Source organism: Oikopleura dioica, chromosome PAR (assembly GCF_907165135.1).
Source record: "Oikopleura dioica chromosome PAR, OKI2018_I68_1.0, whole genome shotgun sequence".
NCBI classification, from domain to species: Eukaryota; Metazoa; Chordata; class Appendicularia; order Copelata; family Oikopleuridae; genus Oikopleura; species Oikopleura dioica.
This window is the reverse complement of record NC_137293.1, coordinates 10,261,692-10,283,120: the sequence shown is the minus strand read 5'-3', so window position 1 is coordinate 10,283,120 and position 21,429 is coordinate 10,261,692. Positions and strand designations below refer to the sequence as shown.

At 39.8% G+C, this 21,429-nt stretch overlaps 5 protein-coding genes across 5 annotated transcripts in view; 3 read left to right on the top strand and 2 right to left on the bottom strand.

Moving 5' to 3' along the window:
- The window catches only part of LOC145704272 (dihydrolipoyllysine-residue acetyltransferase component of pyruvate dehydrogenase complex, mitochondrial-like), an 87,428-nt gene extending 81,546 nt beyond the window's left edge, over positions 1–5,882 (bottom strand). The window contains exon 1 of the mRNA XM_081781722.1: positions 5,840–5,882. The gene's annotated coding sequence lies outside the window, so the exon portion shown is untranslated. The remainder of the gene's footprint in view (positions 1–5,839) is intronic.
- Positions 5,883–6,383: 501 nt separating this feature from the next.
- On the top strand, positions 6,384–7,581 carry LOC145702502 (serine protease 27-like). Its single transcript, XM_081779735.1, has 3 exons — positions 6,384–6,447; positions 6,590–7,331; positions 7,372–7,581. The coding sequence occupies exons 1-3, from the start codon at positions 6,394–6,396 to the stop codon at positions 7,560–7,562; spliced, it is 987 nt and encodes a 328-aa protein (XP_081635861.1). The 5' UTR covers positions 6,384–6,393; the 3' UTR covers positions 7,563–7,581.
- A 199-nt stretch (positions 7,582–7,780) lies between these two features.
- Positions 7,781–10,623, bottom strand: LOC145704271 (uncharacterized). The gene is made up of 7 exons (XM_081781721.1): positions 9,364–10,623; positions 9,127–9,244; positions 8,957–9,084; positions 8,764–8,909; positions 8,433–8,662; positions 8,291–8,390; positions 7,781–8,249 (listed from the first exon to the last, which is right to left on the bottom strand). Exons 1-7 carry the CDS (start codon positions 10,531–10,533, stop codon positions 8,147–8,149), a joined length of 1,995 nt encoding a protein of 664 aa, XP_081637847.1. The 5' UTR covers positions 10,534–10,623; the 3' UTR covers positions 7,781–8,146.
- Positions 10,624–15,656: 5,033 nt separating this feature from the next.
- LOC145704273 (uncharacterized) lies at positions 15,657–20,046 on the top strand. Its single transcript, XM_081781724.1, has 9 exons — positions 15,657–15,888; positions 16,293–16,896; positions 16,938–17,087; positions 17,396–17,623; positions 18,172–18,321; positions 18,507–18,578; positions 18,756–18,905; positions 18,951–19,145; positions 19,483–20,046. The coding sequence occupies exons 1-9, from the start codon at positions 15,800–15,802 to the stop codon at positions 19,621–19,623; spliced, it is 1,779 nt and encodes a 592-aa protein (XP_081637850.1). The 5' UTR covers positions 15,657–15,799; the 3' UTR covers positions 19,624–20,046.
- A 564-nt stretch (positions 20,047–20,610) lies between these two features.
- On the top strand, positions 20,611–21,306 carry LOC145701754 (uncharacterized). Its single transcript, XM_081778973.1, has 3 exons — positions 20,611–20,693; positions 20,789–20,907; positions 20,952–21,306. Exons 1-3 carry the CDS (start codon positions 20,611–20,613, stop codon positions 21,269–21,271), a joined length of 522 nt encoding a protein of 173 aa, XP_081635099.1. The 3' UTR covers positions 21,272–21,306.
- Positions 21,307–21,429: the final 123 nt, after the last annotated feature.

Sequence of the window (21,429 nt, the reverse complement as noted above, 5' to 3'; positions counted from 1 at the left end):
GCCAGGGACAACTGGGGCATATCAGCCACTCGATCAGGTATTTTTCGCCTGTCTTAAAGGCGGGGGTTTGTCAATACTTCGTTAAAAATTATTAAAAGATAAATTAATTTAAAACTATGTAAAAATATATAATTTTGACGATCTCCTAATAAAAGGAAAGTACCGAAAATGGCTGCGGTCTTTCCGACAAGAGCACCAAAAAACTTCGCCTGGACTGGAGTTGGGAGTCAAAACTGCAGTCAGGCTCGTCTCCGAAATGTCTCCCAACATTATACGGACATGTTGGCGAAAATCCGGCATTCCTCGATTCCAAAAGTATCAGGTATAATTTAAACTTAATATCTTTCTTTACAAACTTATAAATTTCGGAAGCGCCTATCGAGAATGAAGATGAAGAGCTCCAGCGCCAACAGATCAAAAAAGTGGAAGAAGAGCTGCTTATGGCCCGGGATTTCGCGCAACTTGATCTTGGAGATGATCGCGAGCATGTTGACGAACAACCAGAAGAAGCCATGGAAATTGCACCTCAACAGAAGCCAGAAAAGCCGAAGAAACAAGCAAGCATTCTTAGTTTTTTTGCAAAAAAATGATCGAGTAAAATAAAGATTTCAGTTAAAATTTTTGTCGAATTGTCCGGAATTGTGCGTTTTTAATTTTTCCGTTTTCCCTAAATGTCCGGAATTGTGCGTTACGGAATTGTGCGTAACGACTGTATATGAATAAGAATGGTTTCAAATTTCTCGAGGCGAAAATTGGTTCTCACCACAAAAACCGTCTAGAATGTCGAGCCAAGAGCCTGTCAGTGCTGCATCTACTGTTATTGAACTCAGGCCCGCAGCGTTGGTAAAAAGGCCCATCAAGAATCGGCGCCGAAAGCTTGCTTTCGTACCAGGGACAACTGAAAGAAATATCTCTGGCCTCGTGAAGTTCATCTTTTCGCATTTTTCCGCGTATTTGAGGATCTTCGAAAGCATGCATTCGTAATCAAATTTTGGGTAATGAATGGAGATTGCATTAACAATAGTGCAAAAATCATTTCCGTTTTCAAACTTGATTCCCCACGGGTGAAATTCATTGACATCGAAAATTCTATCTTCTAACCCAGCTTAAAAGGGGGTCATAAGAAAGCACTCCGATAACTTTGGAATTTTTAATAATGCTAAAATTTGAACCCTTTGACCCTTTCGTCATACAAATGCCAATAAAAGCATCATCAATAGATATCAACGGATTGAGCTGCATTTGTCCTTCCAAAACGAAGAGAGCATTTCGGTTCATAATATGACCAGAACCAGATGCATACTTCGGATATACTTCTTCTGGCCATCTAAAACAGAATAAACAAAACTGAGCTTTATTTTTTCGCGACTTACACATCAGTCCTTCTTTCCTCCATGATTTCATCTAATTTCGTCGTGTCGCTAATAACGGAGGGCATTCCCTGAATAACTCCACCCCAAAGTGCAGCTTCTGCATTTGCTTCGTCCCAATGTTTTTCGAGAAATTTCATCACTCCAAGTGGATTAAGAAAATTGTCATCGTCTCCTCGGTAAATGAATTTCACATTGGGCACGTTTTGTTTTGTCCAAGAGTAAAACATGCTCTCCTTGAAGGTTAAATTCCAGTACGAGTCTTGAAAGCTCCCGTAGATGATATCATCGAACAATTCTTCTTCCGCGAGAATTTCACTTTCCTCGAAAGAGTTATTTTATTTAATAAAATTAACAAAGAGATCAGCGCGATACACAGCCAAGATCTGATAATTATATTTCTAGCAGTTTGCAACTCTGTTCATGGGCATCCTCCTTTTTCCGAGCAAGAACACGAATTTTACGTTATATTTTTCGCGATAGAAATCGGAATTACCAAATGATTTTCTTATCGAATCTCTCTTCATTCGATGCTTATGTGGGTGATAGTTAAAAAGTTCTTTGGGAAGAAACATAATGATTTTCTTGTGTTACCAGTGATGCAAATTTTGCCTTCATTTCGCTTGGCTGAGCCGAGCTGATCTGAGTGAAAAATTCTCTGAGCTAAGCTAGCCTTTTTCAGAGGTCATTGAGCTGAGCTGAGCAGACCCTAATAAGAGCTTATCTGAGCTGGGTGAACTCAGCTAAGCTGTTTTTACTGTATTTTTAGTAGTAAAATTCTGATAAAACCATTGAGTGGAGCTGAGCTGAGTGATACTTGTCTGATCTGAGCTGAACTGAGAAGATCAGATCATTTTCTTAAACTACTGAGCTGAGCTGAGCGACCGCTGAGCAAATTTGCAACTCTGTGTGTTACGAGCTTTTTCTACTATCGCTTCCTTAAAAACAGTTTTTAGACCAAAAACAATTTCCACATCCTCGTAATTTTCTCTTGGCGAATGAATAATCTCATAGGGCCTTATATCCTTGCTTGGAGGAAGATAAGTTCCGTGGTTGATAAAAAACATCAAATGATCATTTTTTGTGGTCTCATCTTGAGCTTGATATTTCTCCGAGTTAAAATAAAGCTTTTCTTGTCTTAAGCCAGTTACAACAAAATAAATACACAAGAATATCACAAATAAAAATATTTGAATATTTTTAGTGTTTGTATTCAAGCTCATTTTAACAAAAAAAGGACAGGAAAACGAGCCCAAAGCAACGACTCTAACCGGGGATTTGATATTTTGTCGAACCGCAACCTAAATCCTTACGCTTTTGCGCCAAGAAAAAAGTATGAAAGAGCGTAACAAAGGGTTTTATTTCTCGAAAGTAAAAATAATATAAAGTTTTAGTCTTGTCCTAGTTGTTAAATTAACAGTATAAACCAACATCTCTAGATAATTTTATGAACTAAAACTACAACTGTAAAATCAAACGTCTGCGCTCTTTAATCTTGAAAATCATCATTCCAGGGCGAAAATGACGCTCTGGCAATGGCCCATTGCCAATGGGAGACCAAATAATCCCCTTTCTTAATAATGGGAGAGAAATAGATGAGAACTGCCTCCAAAACCGGGGAAAGCCAGGCACGAGCTCTAGAGGACATTCACATCAACTTTACCAATCATAATCTTCTGGCAATTGAGAAATTCGGCGAGGTCCCTGGTAATCGACGATCCATTTCGAGCGCGGAATTTCAGAGAACGCCTGAGCTTGAAGGCTTTAGCAGAACATTTGTTTTCTTAGGTCTAAAGTTTAGACTCTAAACTTTTTAAAGATATAAAGGGGGCTTGGATTATTTATCCTCTATTCGGCCGTATTAGACCAGGCGTTTTTTAGGAGATGCACGATGTGAAAATGTACAAAAATATAAATTTTATTATACAGTAAAAACCCAATAATTGGCCGGTTTTCAGATGTAAATTCCCGAAAAAAGCGGCCAAATTTTGGGTTTTTTGCCGGGTGGCCGAGTTTCCTCTCCAAGAAGCAAAGTTTCGAAATTTTCGAAAATCGGCATGATTTTCACGTTTTTGATAATTTTTTTTCAAATTTTTGCTTGTTGGAAGACATTCTTATTAGAGTTTAGTCATTAACAATGATTAAAACACTTTTAAAAGCCTATAAATGATCAGAAAAAGCATCATTTGGGCCCAATTATGATGAAAAATTATGTATTTTCGAAAAAGCGGTCAAATTTTGGGTTGATTTCAGGTTCCAAAAAAGGCGGATTTAGACAAAAAACGGCCAAATTTCGGGTGGGCAAATTTTGGGTTTTTACTGTAAATGAAACTCGAAAATTATTGTTGACCAAAAAAATCCGCTCAAGATAAGGTTTTGACCTTCTTTTGACTTGATTTTTTTTTTTATTTGTGCTTGTTGGAAACCCGACGAAAATCCGACAAAAAAACCCGATAAAAACCTGATCCGATTTTTCATGACCCCTAAAAACCCGATCCGATCCGATCTTGGTTTCGGGCGACTTTGTTGAACCTAGAACACAGGAGTACGTGTTTCTCCTGGAAATTTCAGGAGGCAGGTCACATTAATGTTCGCCCTCGTCTTTCTGCAGGTACGCCCTTGTGATCTCTTACCGACTAATTTATCGTTCTAGCGCAAATGGGACTCTTTGGGGCAAGCGTTTGTCGACGCGAAATCTGCGTTGGAAAAAGAACTCGACGTGACTTTATAAAGCGAACGCGACGAGCATACTTTGAGAATTTCAAAGACCAGCTGGGACTCGTAAGTTTATTATATTACACATAGACTTTTGATGCAAGTGTGCTTAAAATTTTTTTAGGCAGAAGATGAAGATAAAGATGAAGATGAAGATGAAGACGTTGATAAAGATCAGGTAGGGTTAGGGTTGGATAAGAAAGTTTGATTGAGAGTACTTAACAATTGGCAGAAGGATTTGATTTTTTTCGATAAATAATAAGTCCTATCTAAAAATAGCAGGCGTATAAGGAGTGAAATAAGTGGCAGTAAAGAATACAAACAAGGATAGGTTTCGGTACCTTCAGCTCATTTGCCTTTTAAACATCTGCTTCGCGATAGAGCTGGAGTTTGTTTCTTAGTCGGGCGGTTTAATCCCTGCATGATCTGGCATCGAGTGTGTTTTCGAACATATTCATAATCGCCAAGGTTGACTCGTTCAACGGTTGTTGAGTCAGGGCTAAATTTTGCCTTCAAAGGGGCGATCTTTCTAGCGACGTATCCATTTTTCGATTTCAAATAAATTTTTTTCTGAAAATTGTCTCGGGATTATTTGAGAGTCGAACTTCTGTGGCTTGGTCACTTCAGTGGTTGGAGTCAGGGCATATCTTGAATAAATTGAATGCAAGATTTTTGCTACTCATTTTTGTAGATCACTAACAAAATATTAGATGGACTATGATGCTGGTCAAATGGTTAAAGGCGGCGACGGACTGGGGAGAATGGAGGAAGGCATGGAAGAAGGCAGCGAAGGCGAAGGAGAGAGGGAAGAAGGCGGCAACGAGCTTTTGGTAGTGGACGAATACGATGACGGCAGAGCAGGCGAAGAACAGATGCAAGAAGGCGGCAACGGGCTTTTTGGAATGGACGCATACGCAAGCAGTGATGAAGGCGAAGGCGAAGAAAAGATGGAAGAAGGAGATGGAAGATGGTGATGGGATGAAGAGGATGATGACGATTATGGCGAAGGCGAAGACAACGAAGCGACGAGGCTTATGGTATTGAACAAATTTGATTTAAATTATTTAATAAAAAATATAGCAAAGGATCACGGGTGAACGCAAGTTACAATTGCTTGCACAGCAACGAAAAAGAAAGATGGAGAAGAAGCTCGAAGAAAATCTTCAGCGAAGAATTGAAGAAATAGAAAGAGTGAAAGAACGCGCACAGAATCGAGAAGCTGCATTTGAACATATGAAGGATAACCTGGAATCGATGGAGGAGGAGAGTAGACAATTATATCACCGGTGCGAGATGGCGAAGATTGAAATGAACGAGGTCCGGGAAGAGATCATTGAAGACAAAGCAGAAAAAAGCGAAAAGAAGAGGAAATAAAGCGAATCAGAGAGTTTCAAAATAGGCAGTCTCAATAAAAATTTCTGTAAATATATCTATACTAAAAATGAATGATTGAGAATGTTCTTTAAGATCTTTTTCAGCGTGTCGATTGCCTTTTTATTGTCAGGTGCAGCACTTAGTTTCGGCAAAAGCAAATTATAAGCGTCGGGTTAACTCAATAGATTCAGGTGGCTACCAGCGATTAGGAATGACGTGCTTTTTTTAAGGTTGTGCAATTTATTACGTCAATGTCGTTGATGTCCAGGCAGTAGTAATCACATGTTTTTTTTTCGTCAACTGATACACAGATTCTGTAGGTTAATTCCTTGTGAGAGGCGAGAGGGATAGGAGAGAGTGGGCATGAAGACGATTCTTACCTGTTAGACAATCGAAATCGGACTCAAAAATGGGATGAGTAGCGAGAAGAGGTGCTTGATTTCGAGGTCGTTTTGTCGCTGCACGCTCCTATTTTCGACCTCTTTTCGGAAAAGCGCGCGGTAGAGGGCGCTTTTTCTCTAACGCCACGCCGCCCGCCCGACGCCCTAATTCAACAAGAAATAATTCTCTCCTTCGCACTCCACTTGAGTAGCTGAAATCAAACTCATAACAATTGTGATTTAAGGAAGCATCTGGTAGGAAAAACTGGCGTTTTGAAAAAATCAAAACGCTTAGCGCACGAGGTATTCCAACCGGTCACCCATGCCTGTTAATAAAGCATGTTTGCGACTGTTTTTCGTGGCATTAGAGTCATCGGCTGGGTATTTGGTCAATTCTATCCGTCGTGACTGCGTATGAGAATTCGTTTAGTAGTTGGGCTTAGCACGAAAGTAAGTATCTTCAGAGAACACTAATTCCGCGCGGTGTCCGATAACGACGGGGTTTCAAAGCTACTCGATCAAAGTACTCAGACGAGAGGCTTCACGTTGCCAAAATGAAGCTTTTCCCTGTTTTTGCAGCGGCTGTTTCAGCACGAGGCGAAGTTAAGGCGCGGATAGAGAAATAAATTTAGAGAAAAATAATGAGATGGAGCTGTCACAGGTCACTCACAGTGAATTCTTACTTAGGACAAGAGATCAGAATTATTTATACTGCAATACCGTAGAATATATTTCTCTAACTTTGAAAAGAATGATGACAGTTTTGAAAGAGTAGATGCCCGAATTATCGGTGGCGAAATTTCCAGTCTCGGCAATTGGCCATGGCAAGCGGCTATGCTTCACGCAGCATACGGTGATCACATCATCTGTGGAGGTACCATCGTAACGCAGAAGGTTATCATTGGAGCCGCTCATTGCGTCGGCAAGTTTGAAGCCGATGAGCTCAAATTTACCGCCGGTCATACAGAGGGCTTTCACGCCAAAACGCAAACTGCCTCTTACCAGTGGAGCACTGTGAGACGCGCAATCGCTCATCCTGGCTTCAACAGTCACTTCCACAACGACATCGCGCTTTTCGAGCTAACAAGGCCGTTTGTCTGGACAGAATACGTCCAACCTGCATGTTTGCCAACACGCGAGTTTGTACCATCGATATTTGGCCGCTGTGTAGTCAGTGGCTTTGGGAAGGGTTCCAACGATGCGCTGAATCACGCTGTCATTCCAATTTGGGAGAAGCAGTCTTGCAAGAATATCCTCGAGTCGCAAGGTGGATGGGGCTGGACTGGGCTTCCACTCGACGAATCTCAAATCTGTGCTGGCTACCAACCCGGCGGAATCGACGCTTGTCAGGGTGATTCTGGTGGTCCGTTCGTCTGTGAAACAGAAAAAGGATGGGCTGCGATTGGTGCGGTTAGCTACGGATACGGATGTGCTCAAAAGAACATGCCTGCTATCTACGCCAACATTCCGCTCTACTACGACTGGATCCACGGTAACTCTTGTTAAAATGAATAATAAAGTCTATTTCTAAGAATTTATCGCCGAATCAACGTCAGAGGAGGGCAAATATGGTATACCATCAACTTGCGGAAAGACGTCGACTGAAGCGAGTTTCCCAGTTTTGAAACCAACGCTTTTTGACTTCGAGACTGGAGGCCCTGCTGATGAATCCGCTAGAGGTGATGATAAAGGTGAGTTGTACAATTATATTAACAAGCTATAAAATGATTGCCAATCATGAAACCAAATAATACACAAAATGTATAATCGGCGCAGGTTTGTATGAAAAACGAAGAGAGACCAAGAACGACGATTGTCTGAGACGAGGAAACTGGTAGATGAAAACCTTGAGGAGTTGTGAATAAAATGCTGTTATTTTCAAACAAATTTGATTTTTCCCTTGATGAGGCAGATAACGAGATAATATTGTAGCATTTATCGTTGTTTATTTTACAGCAACATGAAGGTATTGGCATTTAACTGATTTTTATTTTTGTATTTTTCATGTGGTCGATGTTGATGTTCGATGGTATTGTTTTCATCAGGAAGTATTTGAGTATGTTTTTTCATTACTCATTGATAAATAAACTTTATTTACGAAACGTATTTACAAAAATGGAAGCAAACGAGAAATGGCTTATCAAAAAATGTGTTCATTTCCCGAATAAAATTGAAACGCGCGACTGTGGCTCAGAAAAAGCGTTTACATACAAAAATGATAGTCTGTTGGTCTGTTAGTGAGCTTTTGTTAACTTAATTTTATCAAATTTAGGTATAAAATTTAATTAAAAATCGTTTTCTCGTGTTTTATACGCATTTCTGCGGGGGTTTGTTCCAATGACAGCCAGTTTGAGTGCAAACGCACCGGACTACTCGACCGGTAAATTGTAAATTGAATCCTCGCAAGCAACTAAGAATAAGATAGGTAAATTATTGATGGAATAAACTGACCTGAGCGTGCACTTAGACCCATCATTATAATGATTCGAGCAGAAGATCTGCCCGTGTTCCAAGCTCAATGGATCACAAGTCGTATCCACCATATTCGTGGCTAAAAATTGGATAAAAAAGTAGATTTTAAAGCTTTGCTCACATCTAGCAGAAGTAGGCATTTTCGCTTGGGCAGAAGTCGGAGTGTGATGATATGTCTGTTCTTTGTAGAAATCATTTTCTTCGACAAACAAGTTATTGAAGAATTCTCCGCTGGTATCGATACTTGCGCCACCAAGTGATCGAGCCCAAGAAGTACTTGACGGTGCCGACGCTTGCTTCTTTGATTGTTTCTTCGTCTTCCTACTGAAAGAATCTCTGGCCATTTTCTCCCTGAAGGTAAAGGTCAATGCATATCAAACAGATCAGCATTTGTGGAATCTAATTCGACAAATTTAATTTCCGTAGAGTCTAAAAAATCACATAAAACTGACCTTTCTCTCTGTTCAATTCGTTGTTTTCGTTTCTCTTCGCGACGCTGTTCTCGCTCGCTAGCGCTGATTCCAGTGCCACCACCGACTTTTCTTTCGCAGTCGCGTGGCTTCTTTGACCAGACGCACTCGTTATTATCACATAAGCACTGAAAAAAATGATTAAGTTCTTTGAATTGGAAGAGTTGTTCTTTACCTTTCGCTCAGCTCCTTTCTGCTTGATTTCAAAACCCTTGCTACAGAGGTAAGTCACGATAGAGCCACTATTGAGTCCATCCGAATACTGTAAGAATCCATCTTCCGGTGGGATCAAATTCGGGCAACCTTCAATTTTAAGCTTAATTCCATTAGACAAGACTATGCTACCTTTGAAAGGATTGATAACACCTTTGGTCGTCATCGCGCTCGTGTAGTCTGTGGTATAAATTTCCGTTGTGGTTTTGACTGGCTCCTCAGTTGTGGCCACATCGTCATGGATAATTTCCTAAAAAATAAATAGAATCAATATACGATGTAATGCCACACTGACGCCGCATAGGAATAATTTCGTTTTCAATGACCTTCTATAAAGACTCTGGAACTTCGAAGTTTTATCATATTCACCTTGTATTCTGTCAAAAATTTGTTGAGGAGCTGCGAAACTTCCAGTTTGCTCAATCCAGGGAGCTGATTGAAGGTCTCTTTTAGCAACGACGGATAGAAAGTGATGGCAGACTTATCTTCAGACTGAACAACAAGAGGTTCATCAACAGGCAATGACGCTGTTTCTGGCTCCATCACTTCTTTGACCGCCATAGCAACTGTTCCAGGTGGAATTGGCTTTGCACTGTAGTCATCATAATCTTTGAACTTTTCAACACGCTCGTTGTTGATCGGTCGTTCAAGAAGAGGACGTGTTTCTGGAACAATGAGCTTCTCTGCCCAAGCAGGCTTATCAATTTTCTTATGAATCGAGTCCCGATCTGCTGAATTTCGATCCAAACCAGTATTTGTGTTGAACTCGTTTTTGAAACGATTTGGATTTCGAGCTGTGGCTGGGGCTTCTGTCGTCACAGTAGTATAGATACTCGTGGATGCGGGGATTGTTGTTGTGGCAAATTCAGTAGTCGTTGATTGCGCAGTTGTGGAAGTTCCATCTAAGAATGCTTGCCAGTCTTTTTTATTTCCCTTGATTCTTCGAGCCCAGTTGATAGGTGCTTCTGTCTCCAGCTCTATAAATGATTCTGTTGAGGAAACGATCGATTCAGTTGTTGGTGGTGCAGTGGAGGATGTTTCTTCTTCCAATTCGTAAATTATGCTGTAAGGTGATTCTGTTGTTTCAGCCCAATCAAATTCAGCTGCGTATTGTGTGCTGGGAGCTGGAGATGTAGAAGTATAGTTTACTTCAATATCATGAAGAATAACGTATTCTTCTGTCGTGGTGCTAGAAACGGTACTTGTTGTAGAAGTCGTCGTTGTGGTTGTTGTTGTAGTGGTGGTTTTTGTGGTTGTTGTAGTCGTTGTAGTGGTAGTTGTAGTCGTTGTAGTCGTAGACGTAGTGATCGTCGTAGAGGTTGTTGTTGTTTTTGCCTTTGAAGTTGTTGATGTCGTCGATGTCGTAGTTGTAGTAGTTGTCGTAGTTGTCGTAGTACTAGTTTTTGTGGTCGATTTTGTAGTAGTCGTTGATGCAGTAGTTGTCTTCTTTGTTGTCGTTGTCGTGGTGGTGCTAGTGGTGGATGTTGTCGTAGTACTAGTTGTCGTTTCTGTCGTTGTTGTTGTTGAAGTCGGTTTCATTGTCGTTGTCGTTGTTGACTTTGCAACTTGAGTTGTTGGTGCCTTATGCAAGCTTCTTCCCGCGAGAGCATTGGCAACTGGCTCTTCTTCTTGAAAGGATGATAATTTACACAGTTATTATAGATTCTGCAGCGAAGAGAAAATATTTGAGGCAAGAATAATTGGAAAAATATCCCATCCATTCCTGGGACAACACAGTCGGGCATCGCTCCTTTCCAACTGCACCCAAGAGGAATCATCACGGGTCCTTTGAACATCTTCGCACAAGCGCAAACCTGGCTTCCCATGCCGAAACCAGATTTGATCTCGTCACAAATAACTGTACAAATTGAATCTTCAGAAATTCCCTTTGAACACATCATTCGAGTACCAGGAGGTTGTGCCAAGGGTTTGCATCTTTCCAGAGGTTATCAAAGATTATATTTTCAAGAGAAAAATATCAATAAAAAGAAAAAAATCAAAAAGTAACTCAAACTCCGCGCCTTAGACCAGTAATTGTCCCCAGACTCTTCTGTACTTCAAACTCACCAACAGGCTTTGGCTTGGGCTTCGGTTTGTCGAAGAAAAAGTTGCCACCAGAGCCAACTAAACTCGCCAAGTTTTTGGTCTGACCTAAAATGTGGCGTGAAGTTGATTTGCATAATTTCAAATAGACGAAAGAAAAATTATAAAAATGATCTATTACCGCAGTTCACTACACGTACCTTAGTTATTATACCTATTTTACCTAGTAAATCGCCTGAAGAAAATCATTATCTTTCCTTCCCACACTCCCTTTACTTACATTTGACTGTCCCCAGCAATAAGAGGACTTTTGTAAACAAAAGCATGTATCTTCGTTGTCTTCCTTGTTTTTTCTACTTATCTCTACTTTTTCACTCGAAAAGAAAAATTACTTCTACGATATAGGGGCTGAAAATTTTTGATATTGCTGTTTTCAATACAAATTTTTCATAGTTTTTCTTCTCGCTGCAGAAAATTTAATATGCGATGACCGATTGATGCTGACGGGTGTCCGACGCGACGAGGCGCTGTTGAGCTGTCATGATAATCATGAAATTAGCGGATGCGATGGTCGATAAACCTGTTGCTTGGCCTTGTCTGGCGAAGGAACGAACGACAAAAATTAAGGTGTATTCGTGAGGATCTTTTTGAAATCTTACACCGCATCCTAAAGATCTTAGAAATGAACTTTCTTGTACTTTTTTGTATCAAAAACGAATTCGAAGGTAGATACTATTACTTGATTTTTATGGAAAATATTATACGATATTCCATCATTTTTATGAAAATAAAAAGAAAAAAGTCGGCAAACAAGGCTTCGAGATTAGAAGTTGCAAGTGGCTTCACAGCAAATTCGTTATCCAACTTCAGAGCCCAAATGTCCTTCATTATTCAGACTGAAGTACTGTATTCTTCGTTCAATATTAACTGATCTTAATTCCCATTCAAGTTTAATATTATTTGAAACGCAAGCCTGAAAATGAACTTTGCAGGTTAACTCAATTTTAATTGAATATCTTCCATGTCTCTAAATACCGTCACACTAACCATAATTAATTTCATCCCTCACGGATCATAACAAAACAAGATCTAAGAAGCATTTTAAAATGAAAATGAATATGTGTCTTTATTTAAATACAGCAAGAAAATTCGCGCAAAGGAAAACAATCACGTGACGACGACTAGTGAACACAAGTCTCTTATGAATCTTTTATACTTCCGGGGTATCCAGCAGATCTGCAGCTAAGTTAGATAAACGCACTTCGGCATTCGGCCATCAGGTGTCGAATGAATCTGCCGGATGATTTCCTCAGCAGACGTTTCAAGACGTAGAGACGCTCTAATTAAGATTTAATATAAATACTTGGAGGGCAACTTAATTTACGCAAAGCAATTAACTAGGTCGTCTCTCCAAAGGTGACTCTAATGAAAATTATAGAACAGTAGCTCATCGAAATTATGAGAGCTCTGAAAGCTTAAAGATACATTTATATTTTTATCTGCTATCAGCTGGTACATGATCGTTTCTAAGTCGTTCAAAGCTCGATAATATACCGACGATATGTATAATACAGTCGACTCTGGCAATTACGAGTAGCAGAATTACGAGTATTTTGACAAAAACCCGCCAATTTTGAAAACAAGGGATCATCGACCGAAAATAATTTTTTTCGAAAAAATTGAGAATGCTTGATTTTAATCATTAACCCGCTAACAGGGTGGTCGATTTTGCCTACGCTTTTGCCTGTCTGTGATTGAGTGAAAACATGGATCCGGGCATGCGATTGGCTACTCATTTCCACGCGTGGCCGTGAGACGGCCACGCGCCTGTTACCGGGTTAAATCTTTGGCTTAAGAGTCTCCGGCTCTTCAGATGGTTTTAAAGCAGCTTCAACAGATTGAAAATTTGCATTATTTTTTTTATGAAAGTCTGTGAATATTATTTTAATTTTTCGTTGACAAAAAACTTTCCAAAGGGGTACGGTAGTAGCTTAGAGCCTTAGCTCTCTCCTGAAAAAAATTAAGGGTTTCCCTCAGCTTAAATCCCTGAAAAAGCTTGATCCTATCAACCTGATCTTTAACGGCCTGTATATCATTGAGGAGGTAGAACTAGATTTTTTGAACAACCGTGATTTTCGGGATCATCATAAGGGAAGCGGTTGTAGTCGAGTGTTAAATTCGAGTTCCAATTAAATTAAGGGTGTAAATAAGATAGTTTCGGAGAAATACTAGCTCCAAGAAGGCCCATTTTCGCAATTTTCGCAAAATCGAGCCAAATTTTCCAACTCGGAGAATTACGAGTATTTCACGAAATTCCCGACAAAAAAAGGCTCGTAATTGCCAGAGTCGACTGTACGTAATCAGCTCTACCGAGGCTAGGTTTTGATGACTTGGGATAGAGACGATTCTTTTTAGGGATACAGTTTGTTGAAACAAAATGGTCTTATTTTGAAATTTGGAAAATCCTTTTCAAAGACAAGAAATGAAAAGAATACATTCATGCAGCCCTTCATCGTCTAATTTAATGACGACGCCAGCTGAATGGACAAGTCATGGACTAAATTACAGATTCATAGATTCTTAACGATCATTTTGTAAAAATACTTTGGCCACGTGTTGCATACTACTTTTAGCGTCCTTCGCTATTTTCTATTTTCGCTTAACCGCTAATCGTTTATCGAAAAGCCGCGCGGGCCTGTGGGTTGTGTTTTCGTTGCTTAAAATCGAGCAAAAGCACTTTTGGCGATTGACTCTTTGGATATGTTGTATTCTTAGTGCGAGGAGGGCGAAGGTTATCCCCGTCTCATCGGATATTCAGCCGCCCCTCGTGTAGAAAGCGTTCCCCCCGCGGCCACAGTCACTCGCGCTACTGCCGCAGGCGAGTAAATACTTTCCAATACACAAGTCAATAAACTCATTTCAATTTATACCCATTCCAAGCGCAAAGGAGACCCAGAATAACCAAAGAGATAGGCATTGCCAGAAAAGTAATTAACAGAAAACGAGCAAGTAGAGAGAGAGAATGTCGAAGAAAGAGGGTTCAGAGCAGATAGGAAAGGCTTCTGAAAGAATGATCGTGAATTATTACGTATATTACGAAACGAGATACTTTTTATTAATAAATGAAGATAAAACGTGCATAAATAAGCCAAAATAGTTCAGGAAAGTCAACTGAGCCAAGCGAAAACGCTCCTTAAAAACACAGTGACCGATGTTGCTAGCGCTGCTAGAATACCAATCAACTGCTGCAAGAATCGCAGAAGCTCTTCACCAGAAACTGGTCGATCGGCAACGCAGATGACGTGCCTTAGTTCCGCAAGGTAAAGAAACAAATGAGAATATCTTTAATATTCTCATTTTCATAAATCATGAAGGTGAAAAGTGTTTTCAGCGATGATCGACCCGGAATTTTGGCTAAACAGAAATCATCAAGCAGGTATCCATTAATAATATATAATCAGTAAAAATTCGTAAAGCAATATTTAATTAGCGAGGCATTTTGGAACAGTGTCATTTATTTGACCTACTTGTTTAAAAAGAATAATGTACAGTCGACTCTGGCAATTACGAGCCTTTTTTTGTCGGGAATTTCGTGAAATACTCGTAATTCTCCGAGTTGGAAAATTTGGCTCGATTTTGCGAAAATTGCGAAAATGGGCCTTCTTGGAGCTAGTATTTCTCCGAAACTATCTTATTTACACCCTTAATTTAATTGGAACTCGAATTTAACACTCGACTACAACCGCTTCCCTTATGATGATCCCGAAAATCACGGTTGTTCAAAAAATCTAGTTCTACCTCCTCAATGATATACAGGCCGTTAAAGATCAGGTTGATAGGATCAAGCTTTTTCAGGGATTTAAGCTGAGGGAAACCCTTAATTTTTTTCAGGAGAGAGCTAAGGCTCTAAGCTACTACCGTACCCCTTTGGAAAGTTTTTTGTCAACGAAAAATTAAAATAATATTCACAGACTTTCATAAAAAAAATAATGCAAATTTTCAATCTGTTGAAGCTGCTTTAAAACCATCTGAAGAGCCGGAGACTCTTAAGCCAAAGATTTAACCCGGTAACAGGCGCGTGGCCGTCTCACGGCCACGCGTGGAAATGAGTAGCCAATCGCATGCCCGGATCCATGTTTTCACTCAATCACAGACAGGCAAAAGCGTAGGCAAAATCGACCACCCTGTTAGCGGGTTAATGATTAAAATCAAGCATTCTCAATTTTTTCGAAAAAAATTATTTTCGGTCGATGATCCCTTGTTTTCAAAATTGGCGGGTTTTTGTCAAAATACTCGTAATTCTGCTACTCGTAATTGCCAGAGTCGACTGTATCTACTAAGAAAGACTAATAAAGATAACAGTCGAGCGCTGCTTTTTCATTAGGACTACGGCAAATTCTCAGACAGATTGTTCTAAATTCACTCTTTCATGAAGACATGGAGTGATCGATTGCTGCTCTATTTTGGTAGATTCTAAGCAGATTAATTCGGTATCGATCTTTTTAGTTAATTATACGGACGTTAAATTTTAATTGTAGAATTATAATCATCATAAATATAAATCTTACTGAAAAAAATTTTTTTGAGCTTGTTGGTGGAGATGATCCGCCCGGGCCGGGGGGAATATTGGCCGACCCCTGCAGCAAGCCGCTCGAGTTCCCCACAGCGGATAAATTAAAAATAAAGTTCAACCCTTTTCCTTATCAAATTTTGGATAAATTTTCATAAAATTTGGGCACAGAGAACTTGACCCTGGGGAAGCATGGGCAATACGATAGGGCCCGGCTCGAGCTTTGATGTTGAAACGTTGATTATTGGTGGCGGCCCAACGGGACTAGGTGCTGCTTATAGGTATTTCAAACATGGTTTTGAAGATTTACTTCAGACCATTTTTATTGGATTGGCTTATTGAATATTTTTGTACAGGTTTCTTTTTGGAGAATATTTGTTCGGAAAAAAATCAAAAGTCGACCGTAGTTTAAATTCGACATGAGTTTGAGTTGACTTTGTTTTAGAGTTAACTTCCAGAGAGACGGTGTTTTTGTATTAACAAGATGTTAAAACTAGAATTTAAATAACTTAAAATGAAAAAATGACAGTCGCATTGACCAAGCCTTGCGAAAGTCGAATAAATATGCAGTCAAGTACTGTATTACCACTTAGTAGCGACTCTTCGACTATTTTCTTCCTCCTTTTTGAATATTTAATGGCTCCAGTTAATTGAACATATTGGACTCCTTAACTTTGGTTTTTAGGTTATCTCAATTGGAGAAGGACGACTGGGTTCTTGTTGATGCTGACAAACAGCCAGGCGGACTTGCGGGCTCTTTCCGGACGCCAGAAGGCTTCAGATTCGATCATGGGTATACAGTGCTGCCGAGAAGATATGATTTCATAGAACACGTCTTGGCTGAGCTTGGGCCGAAATATGATGCAGAAGGGAAGCTGATCAAAAACCGCGAATTCATTGAATTCATCGAGAAGGTCAGAACCAACTGGGTAAGCTTGCGGAGCCACTTCGTCAAGTTCCCGATCCAATCCAACCTCGCCGGTTTACCAGCAAAGGAACAAGCCGATTGCCTCGCCGATTTGGTGAAGGCGCAGATTTTGGCAAAAAATGTGCCAAACGAAAACCCCCCGAATAACCTTGATGATTGGCTTTTGGAGCAATGGGGAGAGACCCTTACGAATCTCTTTTTCCGCCCAATGATGTTCAAGACATGGGCGCATCCGACAACGAAGCTTGCGCATAGTTGGGTGCATAGTAAAATTCCTCCCACAGATTTGAAACGTGATCTTGTAAGAACTTTGGATGGGGAGCAGAAGGATGACTTATGGGGCCATTCCAGCAGCTTCAAGGTAGAACTCATATTTTGAAACCTAAAAATAAATAAATAAAGTACCCAAAACGAAATGGTCTTGGCGGAGTTTGGAGAATGCTCGCGAAAAAGCTTCCAAGGAACAACGTGAAATTCCGAGCTGAAGTCGTTCAAATTGACCTTGAAGAAAAAGTCGCCAAAACTCGAGATGATATTGAAATTCGATACAAGGTAAGACAGATCCGTCTGAAGGGATCTTTGTTTAAAAAATTATTTCCGAGAAAAACACGCAAAATTTGCCTAACGATCCAAAGTGATAAATTAGGAAACGAAAGCGGAACTTCGGTGGTTACTTAGAAAAACGCCCGTAAAATAATTAATTCACAATTGCCAAGATTTTTGAACAAAATTAGACGGTGATTAGCATTATGGAAATTAAACCCTCGGCTTATTATCGAGCGTGATCAGTCCCAGTTCCTTGGTTTCTTCTTCCTGACGTAATTTCGATTTCATATTTCGAAATTGACTTTTTACTTCAGAATCTTATCTCAACGATGCCTCTTTCTACCCTTCTCGATCTGACCGGTCGATCAGACGCCGCTGATCGACTCCTTCACAGTTCTCTCCACCTGGTCTGTCTGGGCTTGCGAGGAACACCAGAAGATCTATTCGGCAAAAACGGAGCTATCTACTACCCAGAAGTGGGAACAATCTTCCACAAAGCCTGCGTCTTCAGCAATGTTGATGCTGATTCTGTTCCCGAGAAGGTGAGTCAAATCTCAAGAGCCACGAGGGTCATTATCATCGATGAAATTAACCTCAAACAATGATCCATAATATGGACTTCATTTCATAATATCAACGCTGGGTTTAAGATAAGGAAGTAATTCAGCTTCCATGAACTTTCGTTGGCAATTGGATCGATTATCATTTCCTAAATTATTTTATAATGACTTCCGCCTGAGCTAATTTTCTGGAAATAGAAATATCCACATCACCAAAAAACATGAAATGCTTGTTGAATTAGCGAGCGTGACTAACTTTCAAGTCGAACATTCCCTTAAAACTTTTCAAATTGCGCTCAATGACGTGGTAAAATCTTGAGACCAGCCGCTGAAAGCTGATTCTTCAAGCTCAGCAATCTGATTTCAGAGTCATTTATTCTACGTACTTTATTTTAAGATTATATTATAAATGTCCATATGCTTTCGTATTTTCTTTAACTTCGTGTGAACCTAATAAAAACAACATTCCCATGCTTCCTAGAGAGCCACTTGAACTTACTTATTCCTTTTCCAACTAACGCACATCCTAGACAACCGAGCTGATCACCCTTCGCCGAGCGGACCAAGAAATTCAAAGCAGAGACGATGAAAGCTACAAGCCCGGTCCATATTGGAGCTTGATGCTTGAGATCTCTGAAGGCCCACTAAAAGAAGTCTCTAATGCAACTTTGGTTGAACAGGTGAGCTTTTACTGTGACTGAAATCGTTAGAGAAACTGTCGGATCAGCAGAAAAAAGCCAATAATCCAAAAAATGCGCTTTTGTTTATGCCTTGCTTCCAGTTCGCGAGAATCTGGGGTCAGATGGGGCGCTCTCTCCTTCTTTTCCGAAGGGAAACTGATTTTTCTGGTAATAATTTGATTAAGGTGATCATCGATTGTCTCGGTGTCGGTCTTCTCAAACCAGATGATGAAATCGTGTCCATGCATGTCACGCAGGTAAGAGTCTCAAGGAGATAACTGGAGCACTTTTCGAAGTAAATATTATCATCAATCTTTGTATTTCCATTACGAAAAGGGACAGAGTAAAAAAGAACCAGGATTAATTAAGAAGTCGATAGAGAATCACATTATCCTTAGAAAAGCGTCTTTAAAATGAGCAACAGTTGTATTCAGATGACGCACGGCTTCCCGGTGCCGACGATCGACCGCGACGAGATTGTTAATGAACAGTTGGAGTGGTTGAAGTCGCATAATGTCTGGAGTAGAGGCCGTTTTGGCGCCTTTAAATACGAAGTCGGAAACGCTGACCACTGTTTCATCCAGGTAGATGCCGATAATAAAACAATCAATTAACGATGGTTTATCTAGGGAGTAGAAGCAGTTGACAACATCGAGTTCGGAACGCCTGAAAGAACAGCGATGAACCCTAGCGAAGTCAACAAAGTCGGACAAATGAATGAATACCCAATTCATGATGTTGAGCTTCTCAAACAGGAACTCAAGCAAAAACCTGATCCAGAACCGCCAATTGATCCTATTGAGCCGCCAGACACAGATAGCGAGGTAACACGTGATACAGTTTATTCAAATAAATTATTCAAAATAATAATCCCAAACTAATGAAGTTGGTAAAATTATAAGGTCATAGAGACTCGTCGTTTTATTAGTCTAGTAAAATTCGATTTGAAATTAATTATTCATAAAAGCATAAAAGTGAAACTGGAACAATTGCCGAATTTAAACTTAGTCTCTCGAAACCTAAGAATTAGCCGCAAAATGACGGCGAACAAGCCTCACTTGGACGCATAAAATCTTCGGTATCCTTAACCTTAAATCGATCCGAAATGAGAATCTTCGGTTTCTAGTGTTCATTAGCACATACTAAACACAAGTGATTAAGGATATCCAAATGGGCATTAAATCCGACAGTGTGTCCGAAATCGCCGCCAGTGAGTCAGAATCGGCAGTGCTCGTCACCAGGCCGGATAGCGAAAGGGATGATGACACAGTATCAAACGTTACAGAAGAAGCTACTGATTGAAAGCAAGCTTCAAAAAACATAAGTGTCGATTTTTCTCTCTTTTATTATTTCAAATTTCAAATCTTATTCTACTGTATTCACTATTATTATTTCTAAGGACTTTTTCCATTCTCATCAATACTTCATAATTTCATATTTTTGATTTGTTTCGAATCTGTTATTTTTTATTTAGGATAATTCTTTTTCTCTTGTTGCAATTCTATTATGATTATTTTTTCACGAAGACAAGGTCGGGCTAGTGCAATAGAACGTTTTTCGTTCACCAAACCCAAACCGAAAAAAATACTATCAAATGAATATTATATATTATACTGTATCTCATTGAACTAACCTAACACTACTGTATATTCAACTCTTTCACTTCATCGAAATACTACGTTTTGATACAAATTGTCGGCAGCATTTAACTTGTATCTATATAAAAAAAAAGTAAATAAATTCTAATATATAATTATCGAAAGGCAAAGTCGTGTCATTTCAATGATTTTTCGCTGGCCATGGACTTGAAATTTTCCAGAGAGCACGGACCGCAAAAAGTAAATGGGGCAATTAACAAATTTCGCGGCGATTATTATTTCTTGCTTGTTCAAAGAAAATAAGAGTAAAGAAGACTAGCAAGATAGAAAGAAGGAGAAAATTCGAGGCATGTGGAGCGGAAATGATCGTGTCTAGCGATATTTGAACTATAAAAGTCGGATGCATTTAATTCACTAATAGTGAATCTTATGAATGGGGGCTTATCAAGCATGTATTTGTTCGTCAAAAAAAGAAGTTCAATCTGAGCCCCTAACCAGCCCCACACGTAAGGCCAGTAAAAAGTAGATAGGGGTCGAACTTCGGTAAATGTGGGGGGGATCCGGCGACTAAGTTTTCTTGCTTGTCAAATTCAATTTTTGGCGATGAGAAAGTAGACAGTCTTGTATCGGTTGAGAATAAAGACACATGTTTGTCGGCCTTCTGAGTTGAATGAGTGAAATTTTATTGATCATGAGAGCTTTATTTCTTATTCAATGTATTTTTGCAATTGACGACTCAACGGCAACTTCCCTCATTCGACAAGAAATTCAACGGTAATGTCTGTTTTCTTCGAAAGTAACTCAACCAAACTCCAACTTCAAGCGCTTTTTTGATCTTTCAAAGATTAGCCTTGCCAACTTTTGTTCAGATGCAAGCAGTACAACATCTACCACGAAACGTGCGTTGAAAATATAAGAAGTTCATTTTCAAATCGCTATAATTTGCCTGTAACTTGCGCTTTTACATCTGACTGGGAGACTGTTCAAGGTGACGCCAAAATTGATCATTTTACTCGAGATGGAAAATTTTAGCTCGAACCTGGTGGGGAATAGTTGAACCCTACTATGGGACGATCATGTGCGGAGAATTGACCTACGTAAACGTCAATCAGAGCATTTTGAATTCCGTGAGCGCAGAAGCTGGACAAGCCTGTGCAGGTCTGAGTGGATATGATTTCAACGGGTGCGCGAATAACTACATCAATGATCATGGAGGAGCTCGATTTTGCTATGGCGCTGGTTCGTGGAATCTGATTGTATCGGCACCGGCTTACCAGTACTGGAGCGGCTGGGGAGGAGCATATTCTTATGTTGGCCCTTCTTATGTCATTGCTACTTGTATTGACAGATAGTCGAAAACATTGAAATAAATTGTCTCCTGAGCTCGAAAGAATCGTGTCAGATTGTCTGCATAACAAAAGAATAGCAATTGAAAAGTATGAGAAGAGAAAATATCGCTAAATCCGTGTATTTCCTGAATCTTAGTGTTTTCAATAAAATTTTCATTCTT